The sequence below is a fragment of the Bubalus kerabau genome, chromosome 7 (genome assembly GCF_029407905.1).
Source record: "Bubalus kerabau isolate K-KA32 ecotype Philippines breed swamp buffalo chromosome 7, PCC_UOA_SB_1v2, whole genome shotgun sequence".
NCBI classification, from domain to species: Eukaryota; Metazoa; Chordata; class Mammalia; order Artiodactyla; family Bovidae; genus Bubalus; species Bubalus kerabau.
The window spans coordinates 92762642-92788255 of NC_073630.1; the positions used below are offsets into that span (position 1 = coordinate 92762642).

Consider the following 25614-nt stretch of genomic DNA (forward strand, 5'->3'; position numbering starts at 1 on the left):
TTCACAGGGGGAGGAGGGGGCTGGGAGGGGCAGACAGGCCTCAGTAACTTGTTCTAAGAGCCTTACTGCAGGATTTACATAAAAGAAAAGTGATATGTTTGTAATTTCAAAAAGGTATGTAAAGGACTCCTTTTCCCCTGCAGTTTCTGAAAGACTTATTCACAGACTTTAGGAACAAAAGGTTGAGTAGATATAGCAGGATGTTCAATGTCGGGAAACAGAGACCTCAACACCGCCCCCTGCCTCCCCGCCACCTGGCCAGAGGGCAGGTTTGGATCTGCAAAAGGAAAAACATAGTTACCACTAAGAGTTTTTTTATGGGATGTCTAGCCACATATATGGCTTTCTATCATTTCATATTCCTTTGCTGCACAAGATATTGTTTTTTCTTTCCAGGTTTCTGAGAACAGAGAGGAAGATCAACTTACCTACTTCCTAGCTGTCCTGTGGTGAATTTCATTTTCTGAAAAGAACACAGTAAACAGATTCTTCTGTACCTATTGTCTGAGATAATGTTATTGCAGCAAGCAATAAACAACAACATTATAAAGTTATTTCTCAAAGACTAATGTCATGTGTCAACTTGTTAACAAAATGAAACAACCGAGTCATTCATTCCATCAGCATCATTGGTTCACTGGCTAAATGTACTTCTTTTTTTATAAAAATATTTAAAAATTTTTTTCTTTTTAAATTAATTTTTATTGGAATATAGTTGCTTTACAATGTTGTGTTAATTTCTACTGTACAGCAAAATGAATAAATCTATGATTTTTTGGGAGACAGGACTCTGAAATAGCAATTCTGTGGGCAGAATACTCACAGATTCTGTTCTTGCTGCTACTGGGAAGAAAATGGGGTGTTGTAGGCTTGTAGCATGCCTCCACCTCCTTCTCCTCCTACTATTACTAGCTGGGATTGAATGTTTTCAATGTAAAAACATTGTGTGGGTACTTCTAATGTATTATCTCATTTAATCCTAACAACTCTATGAAGTAAATATTTTTTATTCCTGTTTTACAGACAGGGAAATTGAGGCTTGGGGAAATAAATGAATTTGTTCAAATGTCACATAATTAGTAATTGGCAGAACCAAAAGCTTAAATTTGAACCCTCTAATTCCAGAACAATATTCTTAGTCAATGTATACATTACCTCCTAGTGAAGGCTGTGTCATGGGTACCCTTTAAAATCTGTTCTTCAGAGAAGGGGGAATGGGCCAAGGCATCAGCAACAGTGGCTCCTTTCTCCCTCCATTCCACATCAAAATTGCTGTTATTTTGGACTGTAAGTGATTGACAGTGACATCTAAAGAGAGAGAATGGTAGGAACTGGGAAGCCAGGAAGTGAAGGTTGGTTGTGGGCCCATGGCTTGATGATCCTGGCTGATCTCTAAACTTTTAAGGCTTTTTAGTGTTTCAGTGTCTGAAATAAAAGATGATGCTTGTCTAAGATATAATACATGAAAATATTGAGTTCTTTTGTTTTAACATTTAGAGCACAGTATTTGGGATTCTTACTCATTTGTTCAACAAATATTTATTATTAGATCCTACTGTGTGTTACACATTGTACAATATAATCCAATATAATGCAAATATAACCAAATATAATAAGACAATTAAGCATCATTCTTATGTCTACTGGGCAGGGGAGAAGACAGTAAGCAATCGCATATGATGTCATAGGTGCAAGATAAAAAAGGGCCTTGCTGTGGGAGCATGTGGCAACGGCATTCCATCCAAGCTGAAATTGCAGGTGGGAGCGGAGTAGAAGGGAGTTATATTCCTGCTACTATTAACTTGCTGTATGGCCTCAGACACAAGTTGCCTACGATCTAAGACCTCTATTTCTTGGTGTAGGGTGGAAGAATAATCACTCCATCACAAAGGCTTTAGAAAGATGTAATAAATTACTATATAAAGTATCCAAATACAATGGCCAGCAGACAGTAGGTGTTTAATTCATGAAGCTAATTTTTCTTTCTACCATTTTTCCAAACACTCTTGTTTATTGTCAAGGATGGCAAGTAAGACAATTTTACTGAAATAATGAATAATAAGTTTAGCAAACAGAAGTGAAACCAGAGTGCAGTTTGCTAATTCAATTTTGCACCTGATAGTGGATTCTCCTATGTGTCTAGTGCTGTGCTAAGAGCCACAGACATGAAACCAAAGACCTAGGGACCTCTGCGATTACAAGACTCTATAATCATAGAGGAAACTGCCATACAACTCCCTCTACTGATGTGCCAAAGAACACAGTGATAAAAGACAGGTAATCAGTGTGATGGAAAGAAAAGAGGGAGAGAACTGGGTTTTTCAAAAATCTTGTTCTGCCTGGAAGGAGAGGATTTGGAACAAAAGCAAGTCATACTGACTCTGTATGGCTCAGACAGAGCTCATACCAATGACTGGAACATAACTGGACTCAGTTGGTGCAGGAAGACTTCTAGTACTAGAGATGTTTGTAAATGTCATCAGCCTCATGGTGCTATAATGAGGGCCAGGACTGCACATGCGTGAGCAGTCACTTCCCAGGTTTTCGGTAGGATCTAGGGATCCAGCCTTGGTTTTTCTAAGGTTCCTTCAAACTCTATTTCTATGACTTGGACAAGAATTAGGTTTATGGTAAAAATATTTATTAAAAATCATCATCATGTCTTACACTTGCACACCTTCCATTTTTTTATCTTAAAGGTCAGTGTGGAGATCTTCCTCTCTTAGAGAACAAATTCTGTGCCATCTTTTGAATTCTATCACAAAACCCATTCCTTAGCCTTTGCTTAAATAATCCCCACAACCTGTCTTTCCTCTGATCTAAAATTCCACTATCAGTCACTAATAAAGAATTTAAGTCCTTCTATGTTTTAAAGAATCTCTTACTGTGAGAGAAGGATGCTCATGAGAAGTTAATTTTGTCCAAAAATAATTTTTTTAAAAAAGAGAAACTAGTTTAGCATACATAGAACAGTTTTTTTTAAGTGCCAGCGCCAATCAGTTAACGGTGGCTGTCCTGTGGCATGGTGCTGTGAATGATTCTAAGGCTTAGTCATAGAGAAAGAGTAATGTCTACAGTGGGTGACAGTCTGAAAGCAGTCATCCAAAGCATTTGTCATCGCTAGAGTGATAGGTCCATTTTTGGTAGCCCCAGGAAGCTTAGAGTATGGTCTCAAGGGAGCCACTCTAAGGGTGCAAGACAGAAAGAGATGCTGAGCATCAGGACTGTTTAGAGAACCCTGGAAAGCCTATGGAAACCTGGCAAGACAGTCTTCCCTTGTGTGGTTTTCTACCACACAGGTCATCTATATTCTTTACCATAAGCCAACGTGTCCCAAATCTAAATAATAACAAATCTAAATAATAATGTTTTTCAGACAAATGTATCTCTCTCACTTATGATATGTTTTTGCCTAGGAAACCAGAAATGAGATTATGTGGGTAGCAAAATCAAGCAATGGACTTCCAGCCTTGAAGATTATCTGATCCAAACCCTCCATTTATAAATGAGGAAACTGAGGACAGGAATGGTTAAAGTAGTAACCAGTGGTCTCCCATTTCCAAAACTTTGGGGCTTTAAGTTTAACTTGAACTTCTAAGTAAATCCATAGTCACTAGTGTTCTACCCTAGACTAAAGAACTGGATTATAGGCAAAGCAGAAAACAGCCGAGAGATGTTGGTATCTCAACTTTTACTACTGGCTCTTGGATGGTGTGAGCTCTGACATCAGAAAGACCTGAATTTCTACCTGTGAGTCCATGAGCAAATTATATGACCTTGAGTCTTCACTTATTATTCAAGAAATAAGAATACTGCTACCTAAATACAGTCATATAAAGTGCTAGACTTGCAGCGAACACTCAGTACATTAGGTTGCATTCTCATGGGTTTGTTTCCCAAATCTGTGCTCCCCACTCTCACTAGGGACCTAAAAATGTGTCCAGCACTGGAACTAGGGTAGTTATAATTTATTTGAACCTGGCATTGTATGTGTTTACCTGATCCCCTGCCATTTTAGAACTTTGTACATGTCAACATGCATTTCTAGGAAATGAGGCATTTACCAAAAACATCTATTGATTACTTTATTTCAAGTCCTATGTGATGTAATCTTGAAAAAACAAGTAGATTGACATGACTCAAAGACCACAATGCAGTAAGATTAGATCTCAATTACAGGAGAAAAACTATTAAAAATTCCAACATATGGAGGCTGAACAACACGCTGCTGAATAACCAACAAATCACAGAAGAAATCAAAATTTGCATAGAAACGAATGAAAATGAAAACACAACAACCCAAAACCTGTGGGACACTGTAAAAGCAGTCCTAAGGGGAAAGTTCATAGCAATACAGGCACACCTCAAGAAACAAGAAAAAAGTCAAATAAATAACCTAACTCTACACCTAAAGCAACTAGAAAAGGAAGAAATGAAGAACCCCAGGGTTAGTAGAAGGAAAGAAATCTTAAAAATTAGAGCAGAAATAAAGGCAAAAGAAACAAAAGAGACCATAGCAAAAATCAACAAAACCAAAAGCTGGTTCTTTGAAAGGATAAATAAAATTGACAAACCATTAGCCAGACTCATCAAGAAACAAAGGGAGAAAAATCAAATCAATAAAATTAGAAATGAAAATGGAGAGATCACAACAGACAACACAGAAATACAAAGGATCATAAGAGACTACTATCAACAATTATATGCCAATAAAATGGACAACATGGAAGAAATGGACAAATTCTTAGAAAAGTACAACTTTCCAAAACTCGACCAGGAAGAAATAGAAAATCTTAACAGACCCATCACAAGCACGGAAATTGAAACTGTAATCAAAAATCTTCCAGCAAACAAAAGCCCAGGTCCAGACGGCTTCACAGCTGAATTCTACCAAAAATTTAGAGAAGACCTAACACCTATCCTGCTCAAACTCTTCCAGAAAATTGCAGAGGAAGGTAAACTTCCAAGCTCATTCTATGAGGCCACCATCACCCTAATACCAAAACCTGACAAAGATCCCACAAAAAAAGAAAACTACAGGCCAATATCACTGATGAACATAGACGTAAAAATCCTTAACAAAATTCTAGCAATCAGAATCCAACAGCACATTAAAAAGATCATACACCATGACCAAGTGGGCTTTATCCCAGATATGCAAGGATTCTTCAATATCTGCAAATCAATCAATGTAATACACCACATTAACAAATTGAAAAATAAAAACCATATGATTATCTCAATAGATGCAGAGAAAGCCTTTGACAAAATTCAACATCCATTTATGATAAAAACTCTACAGAAAGCAGGAATAGAAGGAACATACCTCAACATAATAAAAGCTATATATGACAAACCCACAGCAAACATTATCCTCAATGGTGAAAAATTGAAAGCATTTCCTCTAAAGTCAGGAACAAGACAAGGGTGCCCACTTTCACCATTACTATTCAACATAGTTTTGGAAGTTTTGGCCACAGCAATCAGAGCAGAAAAAGAAATAAAAGGAATCCAAATTGGAAAAGAAGAAGTAAAACTCTCACTATTTGCAGATGACATGATCCTCTACATAGAAAACCCTAAAGACTCCACCAGAAAATTACTAGAACTAATTAATGACTATAGTAAAGTTGCAGGATATAAAATCAACACCCAGAAATCCCTTGCATTCCTATACACTAATAATGAGAAAACAGAAAGAGAAATTAAGGAAACAATTCCATTCACCATTGCAACGGAAAGAATAAAATACTTAGGAATATATCTACCTAAAGAAACTAAAGACCTATATATAGAAAACTATAAAACACTGGTGAAAGAAATCAAAGAGGACACTAACAGATGGAGAAATATACCATGTTCATGGATTGGAAGAATCAATATAGTGAAAATGAGTATACTACCCAAAGCAATTCATAGATTCAATGCAATCCCTATCAAGCTACCAACGGTATTCTTCACAGAGCTAGAACAAATAATTTCACAATTTGTATGGAAATACAAAAAACCTCGAATAGCAAAGCGATCTTGAGAAAGAAGAATGGAACTGGAGGAATCAACCTACCTGACTTCAGGCTCTACTACAAAGCCACAGTCATCAAGACAGTATGGTACTGGCACAAAGACAGAAATATTGATCAATGGAACAAAATAGAAAGCCCAGAGACAAATCCACGCACATATGGACACCTTATCTTTGACAAAGGAGGCAAGAATATACAATGGATTAAAGACAATCTCTTTAACAAGTGGTGCTGGGAAATCTGGTCAACCACTTGTAAAAGAATGAAACTAGAACACTTTCTAACACCATACACAAAAATAAACTCAAAATGGATTAAAGATCTAAATGTAAGACCAGAAACTATAAAACTCCTAGAGGAGAACATAGGCAAAACACTCTCTGACATACATCACAGCAGGATCCTCTATGACCCACCTCCCAGAATATTGGAAATAAAAGCAAAAATAAACAAATGGGACCTAATTAACCTTAAAAGCTTCTGCATATCAAAGGAAACTATTAGCAAGGTGAAAAGACAGCCTTCAGAATGGAAGAAAATAATAGCAAATGAAGCAACTGACAACTTATCTCAAAAATATACAAGCAACTCCTACAGCTCAACTCCAGAAAAAAAATGACCCAATCAAAAAATGGGCCAAAGAACTAAATAGACATTTCTCCAAAGAAGACATACAGATGGCTAACAAACACATGAAAAGATGCTCAACATCACTCATTATCAGAGAAATGCAAATCAAAACCACTATGAGGTACCATTTCACACCAGTCAGAATGGCTGCGATCCAAAAGTCTACGAGTAATAAATGCTGGAGAGGGTGTGGAGAAAAGGGAACCCTCTTACACTGTTGGTGGGAATGCAAACTAGTACAGCCACTATGGAGAACAGTGTGGAGATTCCTTAAAAAACTGGAAATAGAACTGTCTTATGATCCAGCAATCCCACTGCTGGGCATACACACTGAGGAAACCAGAAGGGAAAGAGACACGTGTACCCCAATGTTCATCGCAGCACTGTTTATAATAGCCAGGACATGGAAGCAATCTAGATGTCCATCAGCAGATGAATGGATAAGAAAGCTGTGGTACATATACACAATGGAGTATTACTCAGCCATTAAAAAGAATACATTTGAATCAGTTCTAATGAGGTGGATGAAACTGGAGCCTATTATACAGAGTGAAGTAAGCCAGAAAGAAAAACACCAATACAGTATACTAATGCATATATATGGAATTTAGAAAGATGGTAACAATAACCCTGTGTACGAGACAGCAAAAGAGACACTGATGTATAGCACAGTCTTATGGACTCTGTGGGAGAGGGAGAGGGTGGGAAGATTTGGGAGAATGGCATTGAAACATGTAAAATATCATGTATGAAATGAGTCGCCAGTCCAGGTTCGATGCACGATACTGGATGCTTGGGGCTGGTGCACTGGGACGACCCAGAGGGATGGTATGGGGAGGGAGGAGGGAGGAGGGTTCAGGATGGGGAGCACATGTATACCTGTGGTGGATTCATTTTGATATTTGGCAAAACTAATAAAATTATGTAAAGTTTAAAAATAAAATAAAATTTAAAAAAATTAAAAAAAGATAATGAGATGAAAATCATATAAATTAAAAAAAATAAAATAAAATCCAGTATTCATTAATGAATGCTATCTATCAGAAATATTTCTTCATTATCATGAATTTCTATAATTTTTTTCAGGGTTATAGTGGCCTGGGGAAAATATTCACCAGAAGAAGTTTAATTATTAATAGTAATTACTTGGAAAGAATATAAAAGGATTATTCAACTCTCTCAAATGATAGAACACCTTCTATTAAGTTTATCTGAAATAATGAAGACTGTTAGATCCATATCTTTTCTTATTTTCTTCAGCTACATTAAATGTCAGACTCTTCAGAGGAGTTTACTAGATGCAGGTAGGGAATTCTGTTAATAACCTACAGATCCTCATGCCAGGAGGTGAAACATCATGACAAAACTTCATAGATAGAAAAAAGAGAATTAATTTATTGGGGAAACACAAGCAGGAAACACACACGGGGAAACACACACATCTTACTTCCAGTCTAGATGAGAGAATGATATATTTTGAACTTGCATTTAAAATTGGATAAATTATTTTAGATTGAGCAATAGTGTTTATAGACTAAAATCATGAGCTACATTCTTCAGTACCTACTATGTCCCAGGCACTGTGCTCATTGCTTCACACATAGGCTTTCATTTAATCCTAACCATTATCCAGTGTAGTAAAGGTGATTAACATTTGATTGATAAAGATACAAAAACACTGAGTGCTTAAGTTAGTTTCTCAAGGCCATATTCAGTATCAGAGCTAGAGGCTGAACTCAGAATAACTGTCTCCAAAGCCTTTCCTTGTTAATATTGCTATTGATATGGTTTCTTTATTAAATAGATAGTGGCTAAACTCTAGACTTAGCGACTGAACAATAGCAAACTCTTTAGAAGCTATTGGTATAAGAAGGAAGACATGTTTTCAATAGAGAGCATGTGTATATGTACATGGTGAGCGAGAGTGATGAAGATGTTGAGTAAATCCTAGATGTATGAGATATTGTCTTTGCCACATTAAGACTAGCAAAGTACTAATGTTTATAGTTGTTCCTACTACCAGCATTTGATTTTCTTAGTGTTCTTTGGGTGTGCTAGTAACTTCTAGTAGCAGTTATTTAATTAAAAAGTCAAGTTTAGTTAACTCAGAAGTGTCAATACAGATACGTGTAACATTTGTTGGCCAATGACAGATAAGAATATATATTTGACAGATTTGAACTACATGATGTTTTGGACTAGAAATAAATCATTCACAGAATACAGCTTAAATACAAGAAAAGTTCTCAGTTGCTCAGTCATGTCCAACTCTTCGTGGCTCCATGGACTGAAGCCCACCAGAATCCTTTGCTCATGGGATTCTCCAGGCAAGATACCAGAGTGGGTTGCCATGCCCTCCTCCAGGGGATCTTCCTGACCCAGGGATTGAACCATGTTTCTTACATCTCCTGAACTGCAGGCAGATTCTTCACCACCAGAGACACCCGGGAAGCCCAAATACAAGAAAATATATATTCTTATAAAATTTATCCTGATTTATGATGTAAACAAAAACAGATCTGGAAATTTATGAGTGAATAAATAAATGTAGATTTAAATTGTAAAAAGGGGATTTCAACTTGGAAAATTTCCTCTTTTGCAAATAAAAATCTCATTTTTCCCCCCCAGCCATGCACCAAACAAATGGCCAGAATTATCTAGACGAGAACTTAAGAGCTGTGTAAGTTTTATTATCAAAATTTTTAATTGAAATTTACACTCATGTTATTTTGTAGGGGAGTAGGGCAGTGATATAACAAGACTGATGGAGGAAAGGGGTTTGATTGGCTTCAACATTCACACAAGTGTTCTGTTTCAGCACTAACATTATGGTTGCACAGTTTCTTCAGAAACTGACTTATGAAGAAGTACAAATCACAGTTCAAGAGTTGCTAGATCTTGCAGAAAAGTGCAAGAGCCTCAAGTCACATGAATTACCTTCAGAATCCTGTCACCAGTTGGTAGGTGAATCATGTTCTGCCTTTTTCTCCCTATTTAAAAAAGAAAAAAAACAAAAACAAAACTAAATTGCAAACAAAAGATGTTGCTATGGGATGGGTTGATTGAATAATCAAGCAAGCGATTTTAAAGCAAAATATGTACATGAGTCACACTCAAGATATAATCTTTGCAGGTTTATGAACCTACAGTTTATTAAGCTCATATCTAGGAGATCCCATTCTGAGAACCAAAGGCTTGAGAGAATGAATTATACCCTAGAATGTCAGCGTGTTCATCTAAGTTGATTGCTCTTTCTCTGTCACTAGAGTACTATTGTCTGACATCTCATATGAAGATTCCTGGGAAATTAAAATACTGATTTAGAAAAGTGTCTAAGAGAATATAAAAAAGAAGAAGAAAGTGAATATTTTTATAGGTTTTTTTCCCGCTTAGTAGAAAATCTTGAAAATTACTATTGTCTTTTATAAAGTGTGTATTTTGTGATTATAAAAATTCTTTTTTGTTAAACTCTTTATTGCATTTGTTGCAATATTGTTTTTATTGTTTGTGTTCTGGTTTTTTGGCTGTGAGGCATATGGGATCTTAACTCCCTGGTCAGGAATTGAACCCGTACCCCATGCATTGGAAGGTGAAGTTTTAGCCACTGGACTACCAGAGAAGTCCCAGAAAAATTATTGATAAACATATCAACAAAGTCTTATAATCTACATTTTTTGGATCAATTATTCTTATATCAACAATTTAAATACAAATAGTTTTCTTCTTTATTTGTAGGTTTTTTCCACTCTATCTTCTTGGGCTAAAACCTGTCTATTTTTTATTAGAATCTAAGTAGTCATAGGAAAGGGCTTCTCAGGTACTGCTAGTAGTGAAAGAGCCGCCTGCCAGTGCACCAGACATGAGTTCAATCCCTGGGTCGGGAAGATTCCCTGGAGGAGGGTGTGGCAACCCACTCCAGTATTCTTGCCTGGAGGATCCCATGGACAGAGGAGCCTGAAGGGCTACAGTCCAAGGGTTTGCAGAGTCGGACACGACTGAAGCGACTTAGCAGGGCACACACTCAGTCATAGAAAAATCATTAGCCTTATTAGAAACACACTTTACATGAAATACTTCTGCACTTATTGTACAGTGATTTCTTCTTATTTCTACTTCAAGAGATGACCTTTTTCTGACTTTATCCCCTAAATCTGGAATGCTGTTTGAGGTTTATAGCATCCCACACATTTACTGCCATCCAAAGGCATTTGAAAACTGAATCATTACATTTCTGTTAGAATATCTGACACTGAATACACATTGCCTTAGAGCTCAATTTTTAAAATAAGTCCCCATGGAAACCAACTAAAAGCCATCATGAAACAAGGAAAGCAAGCCATCACATATTTCTTGGTGGATAATTCTTATTAAAAATTCCTTGATTTCTTTAGGCCCTGGCCATTTTGGCTTATGCTTATTTTAACACCTCTCAGCTGTATGAAAATGAAACACTTATATAAGTAGGGAGAGAATGATAAATTCTATTTGGCCAATGTCTAGCACATGAGACTTTACAACCTTTTAAAAGACTTTTGCTCAAAAGAGCTATGTCCAAGGACTACTGGATACGGAGTATAAGATTATACACTCAGTTGCCTTTTCTTTATAATTCCTGAACTCTTCTATGGTTAGGAATGTGGACCATACATGCCTTCCCTCATGTTATTATTTCCTTCTACAGATGACTACCTTCCTAGAGCATATTTGCAATAATGAAGGAATGGCTGACAAGCATGTATTTTCTGACTGTTGCAATATAAATAAGACAGCAAGACATAAGTGTTTCCTATTACACAAAAAGGATGATGCAGGTTACAGTGAAATGTTCCAGATTTCAAATCCTGAGCAGATCTGTGAGATGGGCAAAGAGAGTTAAGTGCCAGTGAAAGACAGACAGGTAAGTCACCTTTCCTTGCCAGGTCTTTGAAAAAGAGTATTTTCTAATTTTGAAGAGAGATTTTTAGATAAAGCCTCTGAGTACACAATGCTTTATTATATAAAAATAAAGTAAAAATTTGAGCTACAATTTATTTTTTTCCCTCAGAATGACAATGGTCTTAGTGAACCCTGGAGGGCATGAAAATGTCTGTCATGAAACACTAAAAATGACTAGGATCTGTAAAGGACCCACCTCCTTAAGGGTTAGATTGCTCAGACCAGTAGCAAATGATGTTGAAAATGACGATCTAGTAGGCAAAGCATAATAGGCAGAGTATTGGGAATAGAGCACAGGTAACAGCTTAGGCTAGGGGCCAGTACTTGGGAGGTTCACCGAGGTATAACAGGAGGGATATCTGACAGGCATAGACTCTGTCATTGGGAACCTAGGAATAAACAATAAGGGTAGATTGGACAGAGATCAGTTTTCAAGAACTCTGATTCTATAATTCTTGCCTACAGTGGATAGCATTGTAGCCCATGGGTAGGTATGCTCATATTTTGGTTTCTTAGTTAGCATAGATGTCTATCTTTAGAGACTTACAAGAAAGAAGCTGGGGTTCAGAGGCAGGAAACCAATACCAAGAGAGACAAAAATGACAGAAATCCAAAGCTTCCGTTCTCAAGGAATGCAGTTCTGGTCATTTGGTCAAGACAGACAGACACCAGGAATAAAGGAAGGATCTGAGTGCTGGATATAGTGCAAGAAGCATGGTGCTGATCCTATTATTCACAATTTTGGATTTTAGACATTAAACTCTACACCAGAAATGAATGAACAGACCTGGTGACTTGATGCTGAACAACGTAAACACCTTTAATTCAACCGTCCAGAGGCAGAAATCCCCCAGGAGTTACTGAGCCTTCAAGAAGAACTTAAATGGACCAGTCACTTAGGGTGAAAGGATTAAGGGACAGCAGGTTGGACAAGTTCTAAGTTGCCTGACATGAGGGGCAACCAAATGAGAAACTAAATATGAGCTTGGCTACCTATTTACTAGCCATTTGAGGTGAGAGCTATAAAATCAGGTTTGGGTTGAACATTCAGAGATTATAAAACCTAACTAACACTCAGGCAGTGAATCTAATCTCTTCTTGAACATTTAGAATTAAATCAGTTACTGCTGTTGTTTAGCCAATAAGTCGTGTCTGACTCTTTGCAACACCATGGACTGTAGCCCTCTAGACTCCTCTGTCCATGGGATTTTTCCAGGCAAGAGTATTGGAGTGGGTTGCCATTTCCTTCTCCAAAGTCAGTATTGAGGAGTTATTTTATATGCTAATTTAACTTAAGTGCATACAGCTATACATATTCAGGGGAAAATAATTTTTTGATTACTTGGTTCATATTATAAGCCAACAACTTTGTTTAATTCTCAATCAAAGAAACAGTAACTTATATCAAAGCTGGAGGAAAAGTCAGCTATTTTGGTCTTATCAAAAGATAGTATATTATACATGTATACTTTCTTGTATATTTGGATTATCTAAGGAGCTTTCAAAAACAGTTTTGATCATGGTAAAATTTTATTATATATCTTACTTTAGTACCCAACTTCCAACCAAGTGTGACTCTGTGTTACTTTACAATAGGATCTTCTATTATATTTTTAAATGGCTCTGATTATTAGAAAGTTTTTTCCTCATACAAAGTTCAACTTTGCCTTTGGAGATTTGAAATTAGATTGGTTTGTACTGAAAATTCTTGAAAGGAACTAAGTTCAGTTCAGTTCAGTCGCTCAGTTGTGTCCGATTCTGCGACCCCATGAATCGCAGCAGGCCAGGCCTCCCTGTCCATCACCAACTCCCGGAGTTCACCCAAACCCATGTCCATTGAGTTGGTGATGCCATCCAGCCATCTCATCTTCTGTTGTGCCCTTCTCCTCCTGCCCCCAATCCCTCCCAGCATCAGAATCTTTTCCAATGAGTCAACTCTTCGCATGAGGTGGCCAAAGTATTGGAGTTTCAGCTTTAGCATCAGTCCTTCCAATGAACACCCAGGACTGATCTTTAGAATGGACTGGTTGGATCTCCTTGCAATCCAAGGGACTCACAAGAGTCTTCTCCAACACCACAGTTCAAAAGCATCAGTTCTTCGGTGCTCAGCTTTCTTCACAGTCCAACTCTCACATCCATACATGACCACTGGAAAAACCATAGCCTTGACTAGACGAATCTTTGTTGGCAAAGTAATGTCTCTGCTTTTGAATATGATATCTAGGTTGGTTATAACTTTCCTTCCAAGGAGTAAGTGTCTTTTAATTTCATGGCTTCAATCACCACCTGCAGTGATTTTGGAGCCCCCAAAATAAAGGCTGACACTGTTTCCACTGTTTTCCCATCTATTTCCCATGAAGTGATGGGACCGGATGCCATGATCTTCGTTTTCTGAATGTTGAGCTTTAAGCCAACTTTTTCACTCTCCACTTTCACTTTCATCAAGAAGCTTTTGAGTTCCTCTTCACTTTCTGCCATAAGGGTGGTGTCATCTGCATATCTGAGGTTATTGATATTTCTCCCTGTAATCTTGATTCCAGCTTGTGCTTCTTCCAGCCCAGCGTTTCTCATGATGTACTCTGCATATAAGTTAAATAAACAGGGTGACAATATACAGCCTTGACGTACTCCTTTTCCTATTTGGAACCAGTCTGTTGTTCCATGTCCAGTTCTAACTGTTGCTTCCTGACCTGCATATAGGTTTCTCAAGAGGCAGGTCAGGTGGTCTGGTATTCCCATCTCTTTCAGAATTTTCCACAGTTTATTGTGACCCATACAGTCAAAGGCTTTGGCATAGTCAATAGGGCAAAATAGATGTTTTTCTAGAACTCTCTTGCTTTTTCAATGATCCAGCGGATGTTGGCAATTTGGTCTCAGGTTCTTCTGCCTTTTCTAAATCCAGCTTGAACATCTGGAAGTTCACGGTTCATGTATTGCTGAAGCCTGGCTTGGAGAATTTTGAGCATTACTTTAACTATAGTGTGAGATGAGTGCAATTTTGCAGTAGTTTGAGCATTCTTTGGCATTGCCTTTCTTTGGGATTGGAATAAAAACTGACCTTTTCCAGTCCTGTGGCCACTGCTGAGTTTTCCAAATTTGCTGGCATATTGAGTGCAGCACTTTCATAGCATCATCTTTTAGGATTTGAAATAGCTCAACTGGAATTCCATCACCTCCACTAGCTTTGTTCGTAGTGATGCTTTCTAAGGCCCACTTGACTTCTCATTCCAGAATATCTGGCTCTAGGTGAGTGATCACACCATTGTGATTATCTGGGTCATGAAGATCTTTCTTAGTTTAGATTAGTACCCAATATAAAACAATGATACTGAATGACTCTATTGAGATTTCCTATTGGCCAAGAATTTTGTCTTTTCTTCAGTGGAAGCTATATCTTAATAATATAAATTCTGCTTTTTTTTTTTCCCCTACAAGTTAGGCTTAAGAAACTTTGCTGAAATGAAACAAGTCTGTTGATTAAATTTTCAAGAGTAAGCAGGTTGAGTCTGGGGTGAAGGTTGTGGGGAGAACACCATTTTATCTCCTTTTGCTTAAGTTGTTGTTTAGTCGCTAAGTTGTGAATGACTCTTTTGTGACTCCATGGGCTGAACCTCACCAGGCTCCTCTGTCCATGGGATTTCTCAGACAAGAATACTGGAGTGGGTAGCCATTCCCCTCTCTAGGGGATCTTCCTGACTCAGCGATCAAACCCACATCCCCTACATAGTAGGCAGATTCTTTATCACTGAGCCACCTGGGAAGCCCCCTTTGAATATACTACCCCTGAAAATAAATAAAGCCTGACTATACTTTCATTTTGGCTTTTGTCTTAATTGGGTGCTCTGGCACTTGGCCTCTCAGCCTTCTCCAGCTCAGCTCAGCTCAGCTCCTGACAACTTTCCTCTAAGAAGTAACTCAGAAATGAAAGTTACTTCTATTTTGGAGCTATACCACCTGGAGCGTGTGTTTCAAAGGTTACTTCAAAAAAGAAGGAGAACAAAGAACTGTGCAAAGTAATTAACAGCCAAGCCTAGAAGCGGTATATGGCATGTTTATTCATATTTCATTGATTAGAACTCAGTTACATGTTCCCACTTAACTGCAAGGGAGGCTTGAAAAGAAACTTGCCTGTGATTATAAGAGAAAATGGATTTGTTTGAGCCTTAAGCCAGTTTTTGTCTGCAATGTCAACCTTCATTGGGTATTTGTGTATGGGAGGAGGGGTGGGGAGTAAGTAATTTGAGCAAGATTTGTGGAATAGTGTGAGGAGATATGATGATAAGTGAAAGGCAGGCTTGGTGCCCAGGCTCCATAGTGAGTGAAAAGAATGAATTTGAGAGGGACTTTCCTGGTGGTCTGGGGTTTCCAGGTGGTGCTAGAGGTAAAGAACCCACCCTCCAATGCAGGAGAAATAAGAGACATGGGTTCTGTTCCTGGGTCAGGAAGATTCCCTGGAGAAGAGCATGGCAACCCACTCCAGTGTTCTTGCCTGGAGAATCCAATGGACAGAGGAGCCTGGAGGACTATAGTCCATAGGAATGCAGAGTCAGACACGACTAAAGTGGCTTAGCAAGCACGCAAGCACTACGTGGTGATTAAGACTCTGAACTCGAAATGCAGTGGGCATTGGTTCGATTGCTGTTGGGAAACTATGATCCCACATTTTACAAAATGGGACCTAAAAAATGTAAAAAAAGAGAAAAGAATGAATTTGAGAAGCAAATTAATACTCAGATTTATTCATAAACCCAAATATTGAGTGACATATCTTGGAGGACAATGGCATAAACTTTCGTAGTCTAGAAAGAACTTACAGATGATCTTGAAAGATTCCTCTTCATCCACCAATAACTTCTAAATTTAGTTTCCCTTTACCAGCTGTACTATCCTCCATTTACAATCAGTTTAAGCTATTGAACTTTCTACTTTTACTATTTATATAAAAATGAACACTTTAGTGATTTCCTTTTCTCACTGGCCCAGAAGATACAGTGGATTACTTCTTTACTAACATGTGCTGCTGTTGCTGCTGCTGCTAAGTTGCTTCAGTCGTGTCCGACTCTGTGCGACCCCATAGACGGCAGCCCACCAGGACCCGCCGTCCCTGGGATTCTCCAGGCAAGAACACTGGAGTGGGTTGCCATTTCCTTCTCCAATGCATGAAAGTGAAAAGTGAAAGTGAAGTCTCTCAGTCGTGTCCGACTCTTCGCGACCCCATGGACTGCAGCCCACCAGGCTCCTCCATCCATGGGATTTTCCAGGCAAGAGTACTGGAGTGGGGTGCCATTGCCTTCTCCCGGATTACTTCTTGGGCGCTGTCTAACCTCACAACGACCTGTCTGTTGTGAACTTTTGATACATTTAAGTGTTAGTGGTATCCTATTTCTGTTACCATGAAATTCTAGAAGTTTCAGGTCAACAAAACTAAATGAATCATAAGTTCTTGAGAAACAGTGTCAGAATATGTTCTTGAATTCCAAATTATATTATTCCATAATAATTCCATTATTATGACTTTGTATTTGTCAAATTATAGGTACATTTATGAAACTTCTAGGAAGCACCCATTCTTGTATGGACCCACTATTTTAACCATGTCTGTTTGCTATGAAACAGCTGTTCAGTCATGTTGCCAAGAAGAAAATAAGACTGAATGCTTCCAGACAAAGGAAAATTATTTATATGTCAACTGTTATTTAGGAACTTGTTATGCTAAGTGAGGACTGTGGACCGGCAGCATGTGAATCACCTTGCAGCTTGTTAAAGATGCAGAATGAAGCTCTTCTCTAGACCTGCTGAATAAGACATCATTTTAACAAGATACTCAGGCCATTCATATAGTCCTCAAAATTTGAGAGGCATGATCCAGCACAAATATCACTACATAATATGTATTTAATACTTCAGTTATTATTTCTGCATAGCAAAACACCCCAACATCTCTTTATTCTCATATTACCTTATTTAATAATAAATTAAATGGTGTCACTGACTTGGCTGGTTTGGGCTTCCTCACAGCATGGCAGCCCGAGGGCAGCTGGACTGCCAACATATGGCCAGAGTCTCAGGAATGCGTATTCTTATGGATAAAGCAGAAGTTGTATGGCCTTTTATGACCAAGCCTCAAAAGTTACCCTTATTATACTCTATTGGCTGAAATACCACAAAACTTTGAAGGAGAAAGTAAATACACCGTAACAAAAGCTCATTGTAAGAAAAACATGAGATAGAAGACTTTATTTTAGCTAACCCTGGAAAATACTGTTAGCCACACATTTAATTTTAACCAGATGGCCTTTTCTCCTTCATTGAATAGACATAAATCAGTGATTAGTTCCATGATAAAACTTTTTAATGTATGCTCATTAAAGGTTCTGGATACCAACATAAAACAACTGTCTTAAGAAGGCACACCAGATGGATTTTTTGAAGGTCACACTGAAATGAACAGTAGTTTGATAATCAATGCAGTACCACCGTTTTCTTGCTGTTTTCTTTGATCTCTTCAGTGAGAATTTCTCTCATAATCCTCTCAACCCCTATTTCTCTATTCCTTTAACTATGTTTCTCCTATTGAGCTCCTCATCTTCTACCTTGTGTAAGAAATTAAATAGTGTATCTAAAGAGTCCCTACCATATACTAAGTATGCAATAATCATAGTTATCTTTAAAGCTACACACACACACACACACGTATATTTCTTACCTCTCTTCCATTCTTCCCCTGGAACTGGAGTTAACTCCAGTTCCTTCAGAAGCAAATTCTGAATTCCTAAGCAGGACAGTTTTTTTTTTCCCTCCTTTTGGTTTCATATTATTAAAAACAAAAAAACAAGTGATTGTGTAGACTTATGTTTCATTACCAGGCATTTTGGAAGAATGAACTTTTTCATGACTTTAGCTTTTTCAGCTAATTTGTTACAAAGTTTTCTTAATTTTAACCCTTTTCAGAGGAAATTTTTCCTTAATGTATAATATGCCCTTATAATTTTTAAAAATTTTTATTGGTGTATAGTTGATTTATAATGTTACATTGCTTTCTGCTGTATAGCAAAGTTAATTAGTTATACATATACATAGACTGACTCTTTTTTAGATTCTACCCCCATAAAAGTCTTTACACAGTATTGAGTAGAGTTCCTTGTGCTATACACTAGGGCCTTATTAGTTATCTAGTTTATATATAGTTAAGTCGCTTGCTCAGTTGTGTCTGACTCTTTGCGACCCTGTGGACTGTAGCCCACCAGGCTCCTCCGTCCATGGGATTCTCCAGGCAAGAATACTGGAGTGGGTTGCCATTTCCTTCTCCAGGGGATCTTCCTGACCCAGGGATCAAACCCAGGACTCCTGGATTGCAGGCAGACGCTTTAACCTCTGAGCCACCAGGGAAGCCCAATTTATATATAGTAGTGTGTGTATGTCAGTCCAAATCTCCCAATAAATATATCCCTCCCTTCTACTTTCCCTGTTGGTAGCCATAAGTTTGTTTTCTATATCTGTGACTCTATTTCTGTTTTATAAATAAATTCATTTGTACTACTAATTCAGATTGCACATATAAGCAATGTCATATATTCGTCTTTCTCTGTCTGACTTTACTTCAAACATAAGCAGGTGCTTTTGAATTAGTTCTTTTCTCCTCTCCCTTGCTCTATGATGGTTACAGTCCTGCTTGCCTCCAGAATGTCTGTTCCCAGTTCTTAGTCCTTACCCAGAGAAGACTGCATAGTCAGTCATGTTAAAGTGATGTCTTTGATCACAGAATATGCTTTATGAGTTAAGCCTTCACAGACTCTCTTGTGAAGAAGAGAATAACCTTATTTGTGTTTGATTTCAAATAAGTGCAACACAACAAAATAAAAATAAAATAATAATTGTACTTATAATTAATTATAAAGTATAAATATTATCATAGTGCCAGATTTGTGATTTGAATATTGCCTCTGTATGCATTTTTAATTTGTTCTTTAAAAATGCATTGTAAGATATTGTTACCCAAAGTAAAATTAATATATGGTCAATATAATGTTTTAAGTCAATATATAGAGCTATCTGAAATGTTTAAATGTTACTTATATTCTCACCACACAGAGATACTAATTTCAGTATATTTATTTTTATTCATTTTTTTTCATTCACAGGTTTTATTTTGTACATTCTTGTGACCAAATTGAATATACAGTTTTGAATAGAAACTTAAACATATGTACTTTACATTAAAAGTGTACATCTTTTCAAGAATAATGTGCCATTATTCACTTAGGCATCTCTATTCTTTTGAGACATTTTTTCTCCAAAATTTTGCTACCATAGCAAGGCATACATGTTCTTCTTTTTGCATAATTATACTTTTGTTTATTCAGAGACATTTATTTGGAATAGAGTTTCAAAAGTCAAAATTCTGAGTTAAAGAATATAAAGATTTTGGGGGACTCCATTAATTTATATTGCAAAACTGGAGCATATATTATAGTAAGCATTTAAAGACATGTTCAAGATGACAGGGTTAGTAACTTGAATAAAACCTAAATACAACTGTAAGACATTATTGAAATTTATTCTATAGGCTCTCTGGATTCTTGTTTGTTCACTGTCTTGTTCTCATTTATACATCAAATGTCTAAGTTAAGGGACAAGTGATCTCTGGAGAAGTGAGTGCTATTTTGTAAAAAACAAACAAACCCAAAAAACAACAACAAGAAAACAAAACCTTCACCAAATTATGCTTTTACATTTGGTCTCATAGGTAAGACAATAAAAACTTTCTAATTTTGAGAAGATACATGATTTTTTTTTTCTCTTCTTTACTAACCATGAGGTGAACTTTTTCATTTATTACCATAGTTCTTTGAAGAGTCATTTTTCTAATTACAGCTGGAACCCATCAGAAAGTACGTTAGAGCAATATCTTTGAGGCATCACCATTTTTGTGAAATTGGGATTAGATTCAACCACAAAGTAGCAACAGCTGTGTAAGTTACTTACTTAGATTTGTGGACTTTGCTGCTTTGGATCAATTGAACTCATTGAAAAATCATCTATCTTTTGTTCACTAATGTCTCTCAGCACAAACCTGGTTCCTTTCTCTACAGGTGGGCTACTCGGCTATTCAACAGGGCACCCTGGGCTATGCTTCATATTGCACAGTCCTCGTCTCCACTCACTGTCTCCTGTCTTAATATCTTCCAGCAGCTCAAATTTTTAAGGCTCTTCTCCAGTGTACAAAAGATCCTCTATATTCAGATTCATACCCTTAGTTGTTCTGTATGGTTAAGGCTGGAGGACAGAAGGTATTTTTCTCTTGGAAGATAAGAAAGATTTTGGCTCTAATGTCACAAAAAAAAAACAGAAAAATTGAGTGGTGTTTTTTGGGGTGGGAATAGAGGAGTGTGGGGTGGGAGGAGAATTTGATGTCACTCAATGTGTCTCTTTCTTGGCCCAGATTTTGTTTCTGTTTACCCCTGAATGCATGCATCTTCCTTATATTACCTTCTTACCCATTTTAGGACAATATCACATTGCCTGGAAGCTCAGTTCTTATAAGGCAAGCCTATTTATCATGGTTCATTGGTAAAGAATCCTCCTGCCAAGGAGGAGACGAGGTTCGATCTCTGGGTCAGGAAGGAATGGCAACCCACTCCAGTATTCTTGCCTGGGAAATCCCATGGACAGAAGGACCTGGCAAGCTACAGTCCTTGGGGTCACAAAAGAATTGGACATAGCTTAGTGACTAAAGAACAACAGAACAAAAAAACTTTCAGGGATGTTGTTCAGTTGTCAACAGAGAGGGGCAAAGGAGAACCAAACCTTTTATAATTAATGTCTTTATGGAAAAGAATTTTATTTGGAAATAGGTCAGATAAATTCCCAAAGTACTTGTCCAAGCAACTCAACGTCTTTAAGCAATAATCTGAGTAATGACAATGACGGTACTTACACAATTATGAACTGAATAATTTTCATTTTGTGACTTAGATTTTTGTATGGCTCTGGATCACTGAAGAAATAGAAAACATAATATGCAACTATCTTCATCCTACATTTGCAAATGTAGTTCTATTCTTTTGATTACTCATTGAAGTAGGACTAATTTTAGAAAGAATTGAATCAAAAAATTAAAAAATGCACTTTTGTCCCCCCAGGGAATTGGTTCTGTTGACTAAAAAGCCACCTAAAGCTAATTTTTCTGAAATTGCCAAGCTGTCCATGGATATTAAAAATTTGCATCTGATATGCTGTGAAGGAGATGCAGTAGTGTGTGTACTTGGCAGGGTAAGATTTTCTCTTTTCTTAAAACTCATCTCAACTTATTTCTTAAATAAATATTATAAATATTTATAAATATAATTAATATATACCATGTAAATATGGTATATAATAAATATTAAAGAGCAATTATTACTTCTTAATATTACCAGTAGAATGATGTCTCCTCTCTTTTCTCTTCTCATGCAACATTTTTTTCTTTCTTTCTGTCCCTCCCTCCCTCACCCTTCTTCCTTCCCTTTCCCTCCTTCCTCAATCTGTCTTACTTTACTTTATTATTTTATTCTTAAATTTTTAGAGTTGACTGTTAATTTCCTCCCAAATTGTGACTGTATTTCATTCATCTTTGAATCTCTAGCAAGTCCTATAATTGCAAACTATACCCTGAGGCCATATCAGCCTGGAGGGAAGAAGAAACCACCAAAACAAAGATATGGCAACAAGAGGCAAGGGCTGGGGCATGGGCAACATAGGATTTATCTGCCCCAGGTTCGAATATAAAGTCTCAAAACCCCAGAGAAGGAAAATATTGTAGCTGTTAAAAACCCAATAAGGGTTTAGTAAATTACAATCATATACAAGTCGTGTTCCTATCCATTCTGCAAGTTTGAAAACTAATAGTTTTCATCACAATTAAAAAATAAAGCAGAAGCAAAGTAAGAATAACATGATTTCAGAGAGAAATCCTTTTCTCTTAAGAGCAGGAAGCCCCACCTCCAACCATTTTAATCCCATTACGCAACAGATTCCTGGGTTGTTCAGTGGGGAAAGAATCTGCCTGCAATGCAGGAGATGAAAATGTGGGTCCAATCCCTGGGGCAAGAAGATCCTCTGGAGGAGGGCATGGCAACCCACTCTAGTATTCTAGGCTGGATAATTCCATGGACAGAGGAGCCTGGTGGGCTATAGTCTATGGGGTCACAGAGAGTCTGACACAACTGAAGCACACAGGCACACAACAGATTAAGAGATGTGGGTAACAATTGTAGTTAAAATAGAAAAATCATTGACTAGAACACTCAATAGAATCCTCGACTTCTTAGTCCTCAAATATTTACTTTGCCAGAACAGAGAGTTGGGCTAAGGCCATAGCTTTTCCTTGGCAGCTGTTGCAGCTGGCCATTACTTGCCGGGGTCAGTGCCATGTTCATCTTGAGCAGTTGTAAAGGCGGTGGCTGCCACTGTGAATTCCAGCCTGGAGACAGGCAATGTGAAGTTGTTCCTTGGAGTGGTTTCTGAATGGCAAGAATCTCAACTGATACTGGAAGGAATACTGTCCTGCCCACTTAGAAGTCCTGCTGGCTCTTCAGGATAGGCTCTCAGACTTCTGTCTGCATGAAGATTATGTGAATTTGGGGGGAAATTACAGGGAACTTTGAGGCCTATCCATGGTTGTTAAAACAAGACAAAATTGCTTAAGTCCTTTAACACATAAACAATACCTATTCCAAATTGGTAACTCGAGAACAGCTTCCATTATAGTCTATACTGTGACAGACATGGGATTCCCTCATAGCTCCATCAGTAAAGAATCTGCCTGCAATGTAGGAGACCTGGGTTCAATTCCTGGGTCAGAAAGACCCCCTGGAGAAGGAAATGGGTTCCTTCTCCCAGTCCAGTATTCTTGCCTGGGAAATCCCATGGACAGAGGAGCCTGGTGGGCTACAGTTAATGGGATCACAAGAGTCAGACATGACTTAGTGACTAAACTGCTGAACCATGTGACAGATGTACTAGAACCATCTCCAGTATATTTAATAGTATTGGCTGGTATTCTAACCAATATAAAATAACTATGGTTACTTCTGGCACCTGCCATATTCCAGACTATAAAGGTAAAAGGTTTAGAGTTATTGGCTTCACAAAGAAATTGTTTACATGTAATTTTTCATCCTTTTTTAGAGGTCATTTTGCTTTGTTTTAATTAGGGTGGATTCTGAACATTAGTAAATATTCTTTTATCTCCTAAAGATGATCATTTGATTTATATTGTTTGACTTATCCATTGGTGAATTATCTTAAAAGATTTATTAATTTTTGCCCATCTTTACATTGCTCAAGTCAATCTTATTTTACTCTATCTCTAGCCTTTCTCTCTCTCTCTGCCGTTCTCTATGTATATTATACATATATAAGTCAAATTTTTGCATTTATGTTTAAATGTGAACTGGATCTGGAACTTTTTTTTGGCACATACTTGATCAGGTTTTGGTATCCAGTTATGCTCACTTCTAAGAAATGGATTAGAATTTTTTTCCTTTTGAATTCTCTGAAATAAATATTACTGTAACCTATCTATTTTGTGAGGGTTTGTCTGGAAGCTGGAACAGGGATAGAGATACAACCTGGTGTGACAGCTTCTCCATTTCTTCTGTTATGGATTCATTTAAATGTTTTCTCAGCTAATCTTCATTATTCATGAATTCTGTCCTTGTGAATTCACCTTCATGCCAAAATTTTTTTGTAACCCCGAAATCAATACTCACAGCACTCTGTGGTCATTCCCAGAAACTTGTGCATGTTCAAAGCAGTGGAAATTTAAATTGTCTGATGCACATGGTTCCAGCTGCAATAGAACAAGGCGATGCTCTCTGCCTTCCCATTGTAGCTCTCATGCTGTAAAGAAATGTTCATTTAATGCCATGTTTTCTGCATTTTTGTTGATGATTTAGCTGTTTAAAATGGCCCTGCATATAATACTGAAGAATTTCCCAGTGTCCCTAAGCACGAGAAGCTGTGTTGTGCCTTGAAGAAAGACTATATATTTTAAATAAGCTTTGTTCATGCATGAGTAACAGTGTTAGTGGCTGTGAGTTCAATGTGAATAAATTGCCAATACTCAGGAGTCCCCCTTCCTTCTTGCTTTGCTTCCTAAGGTTTCAGTTAACAATAGTCAACTTCCATCTGAAAATAGTAAACAGAAAAATCCAAAAATAAACAATTCCTAAGATTTAAATTATGCACCATTCTGATCAGCAAGATGAAATCTTGTGCCATCTTGTTCCATCTCATCTGGGATGTGAATCATCTCTTTGTCTAGCATTTCCTGTGGGTTAGTCATGATAGTCATATAGGTCACCAGATTGGCTGCCCTGGGATCACGGTGATTGGGTTCAAGTCACACATTGATCTTAGTGGGTAAGCGTAGTGATGCTGGCCAAAGAGAAGCTGTAAAGTGCATCCTTTAGGTGGAAAGGTGAAAGTTCTCCTTAATAGGGAAAGAAAGAAAATCATATGCTGAGGTCACCAAGATCTATGGTAAGAACAAATCTTTTATCTGTGAAATTGTGAAGAAGGAAAAATAAATTCGTGTTAGTTTTATTGTCACACATCAAACTGCCAAAGTTTTGGCTACAGTTCATGATAAGTGCTTAGTTAGTTAAGATAGAAAAGGCATTAAAATTGAACAATTAGGTATTTTGAGAGAGACCACATTCACGTAACTTTTATTACATTATATTGCTATAATTGTATTATGTTACTTTTGTTAATCTCTTACTGTGCCTAATTTATAAATTAAACTTTATCATATGCATGCATGTACAGGAAAAAATATAGAAGGTTTGGTACTATCTGCAGCTTTAGGCATCCACTAGGGGATATTGGAGTGTCTCCCCTGCAGTAAACAGGGATGGGAGGACTGCTGTATATTAAATAAGGAGTTTTAAAACAGAAACATACACAAAACAAGGGTTATGTCTTGATTTGTTGATGAACATATGCCCAGAGACTTGTAGAAACTTTATCCTCTTTTTCCTCT

The 25614-nt window shown here is 37.4% G+C and overlaps 1 protein-coding gene across 1 annotated transcript in view; it reads left to right on the top strand.

The window, feature by feature from the left end:
- Positions 1-7872: 7872 nt before the first annotated feature.
- LOC129657273 (alpha-fetoprotein-like) overlaps positions 7873-25614 on the top strand; it is a 45125-nt gene continuing 27383 nt past the window's right edge. Inside the window, 8 exon segments of the mRNA XM_055587488.1 lie at positions 7873-7957; positions 9282-9333; positions 9472-9613; positions 11335-11535; positions 12999-13009; positions 17125-17272; positions 20463-20560; positions 21731-21860. Of these exon segments, the coding sequence (XP_055443463.1) occupies positions 7873-7957; positions 9282-9333; positions 9472-9613; positions 11335-11535; positions 12999-13009; positions 17125-17272; positions 20463-20560; positions 21731-21860 (867 nt within the window).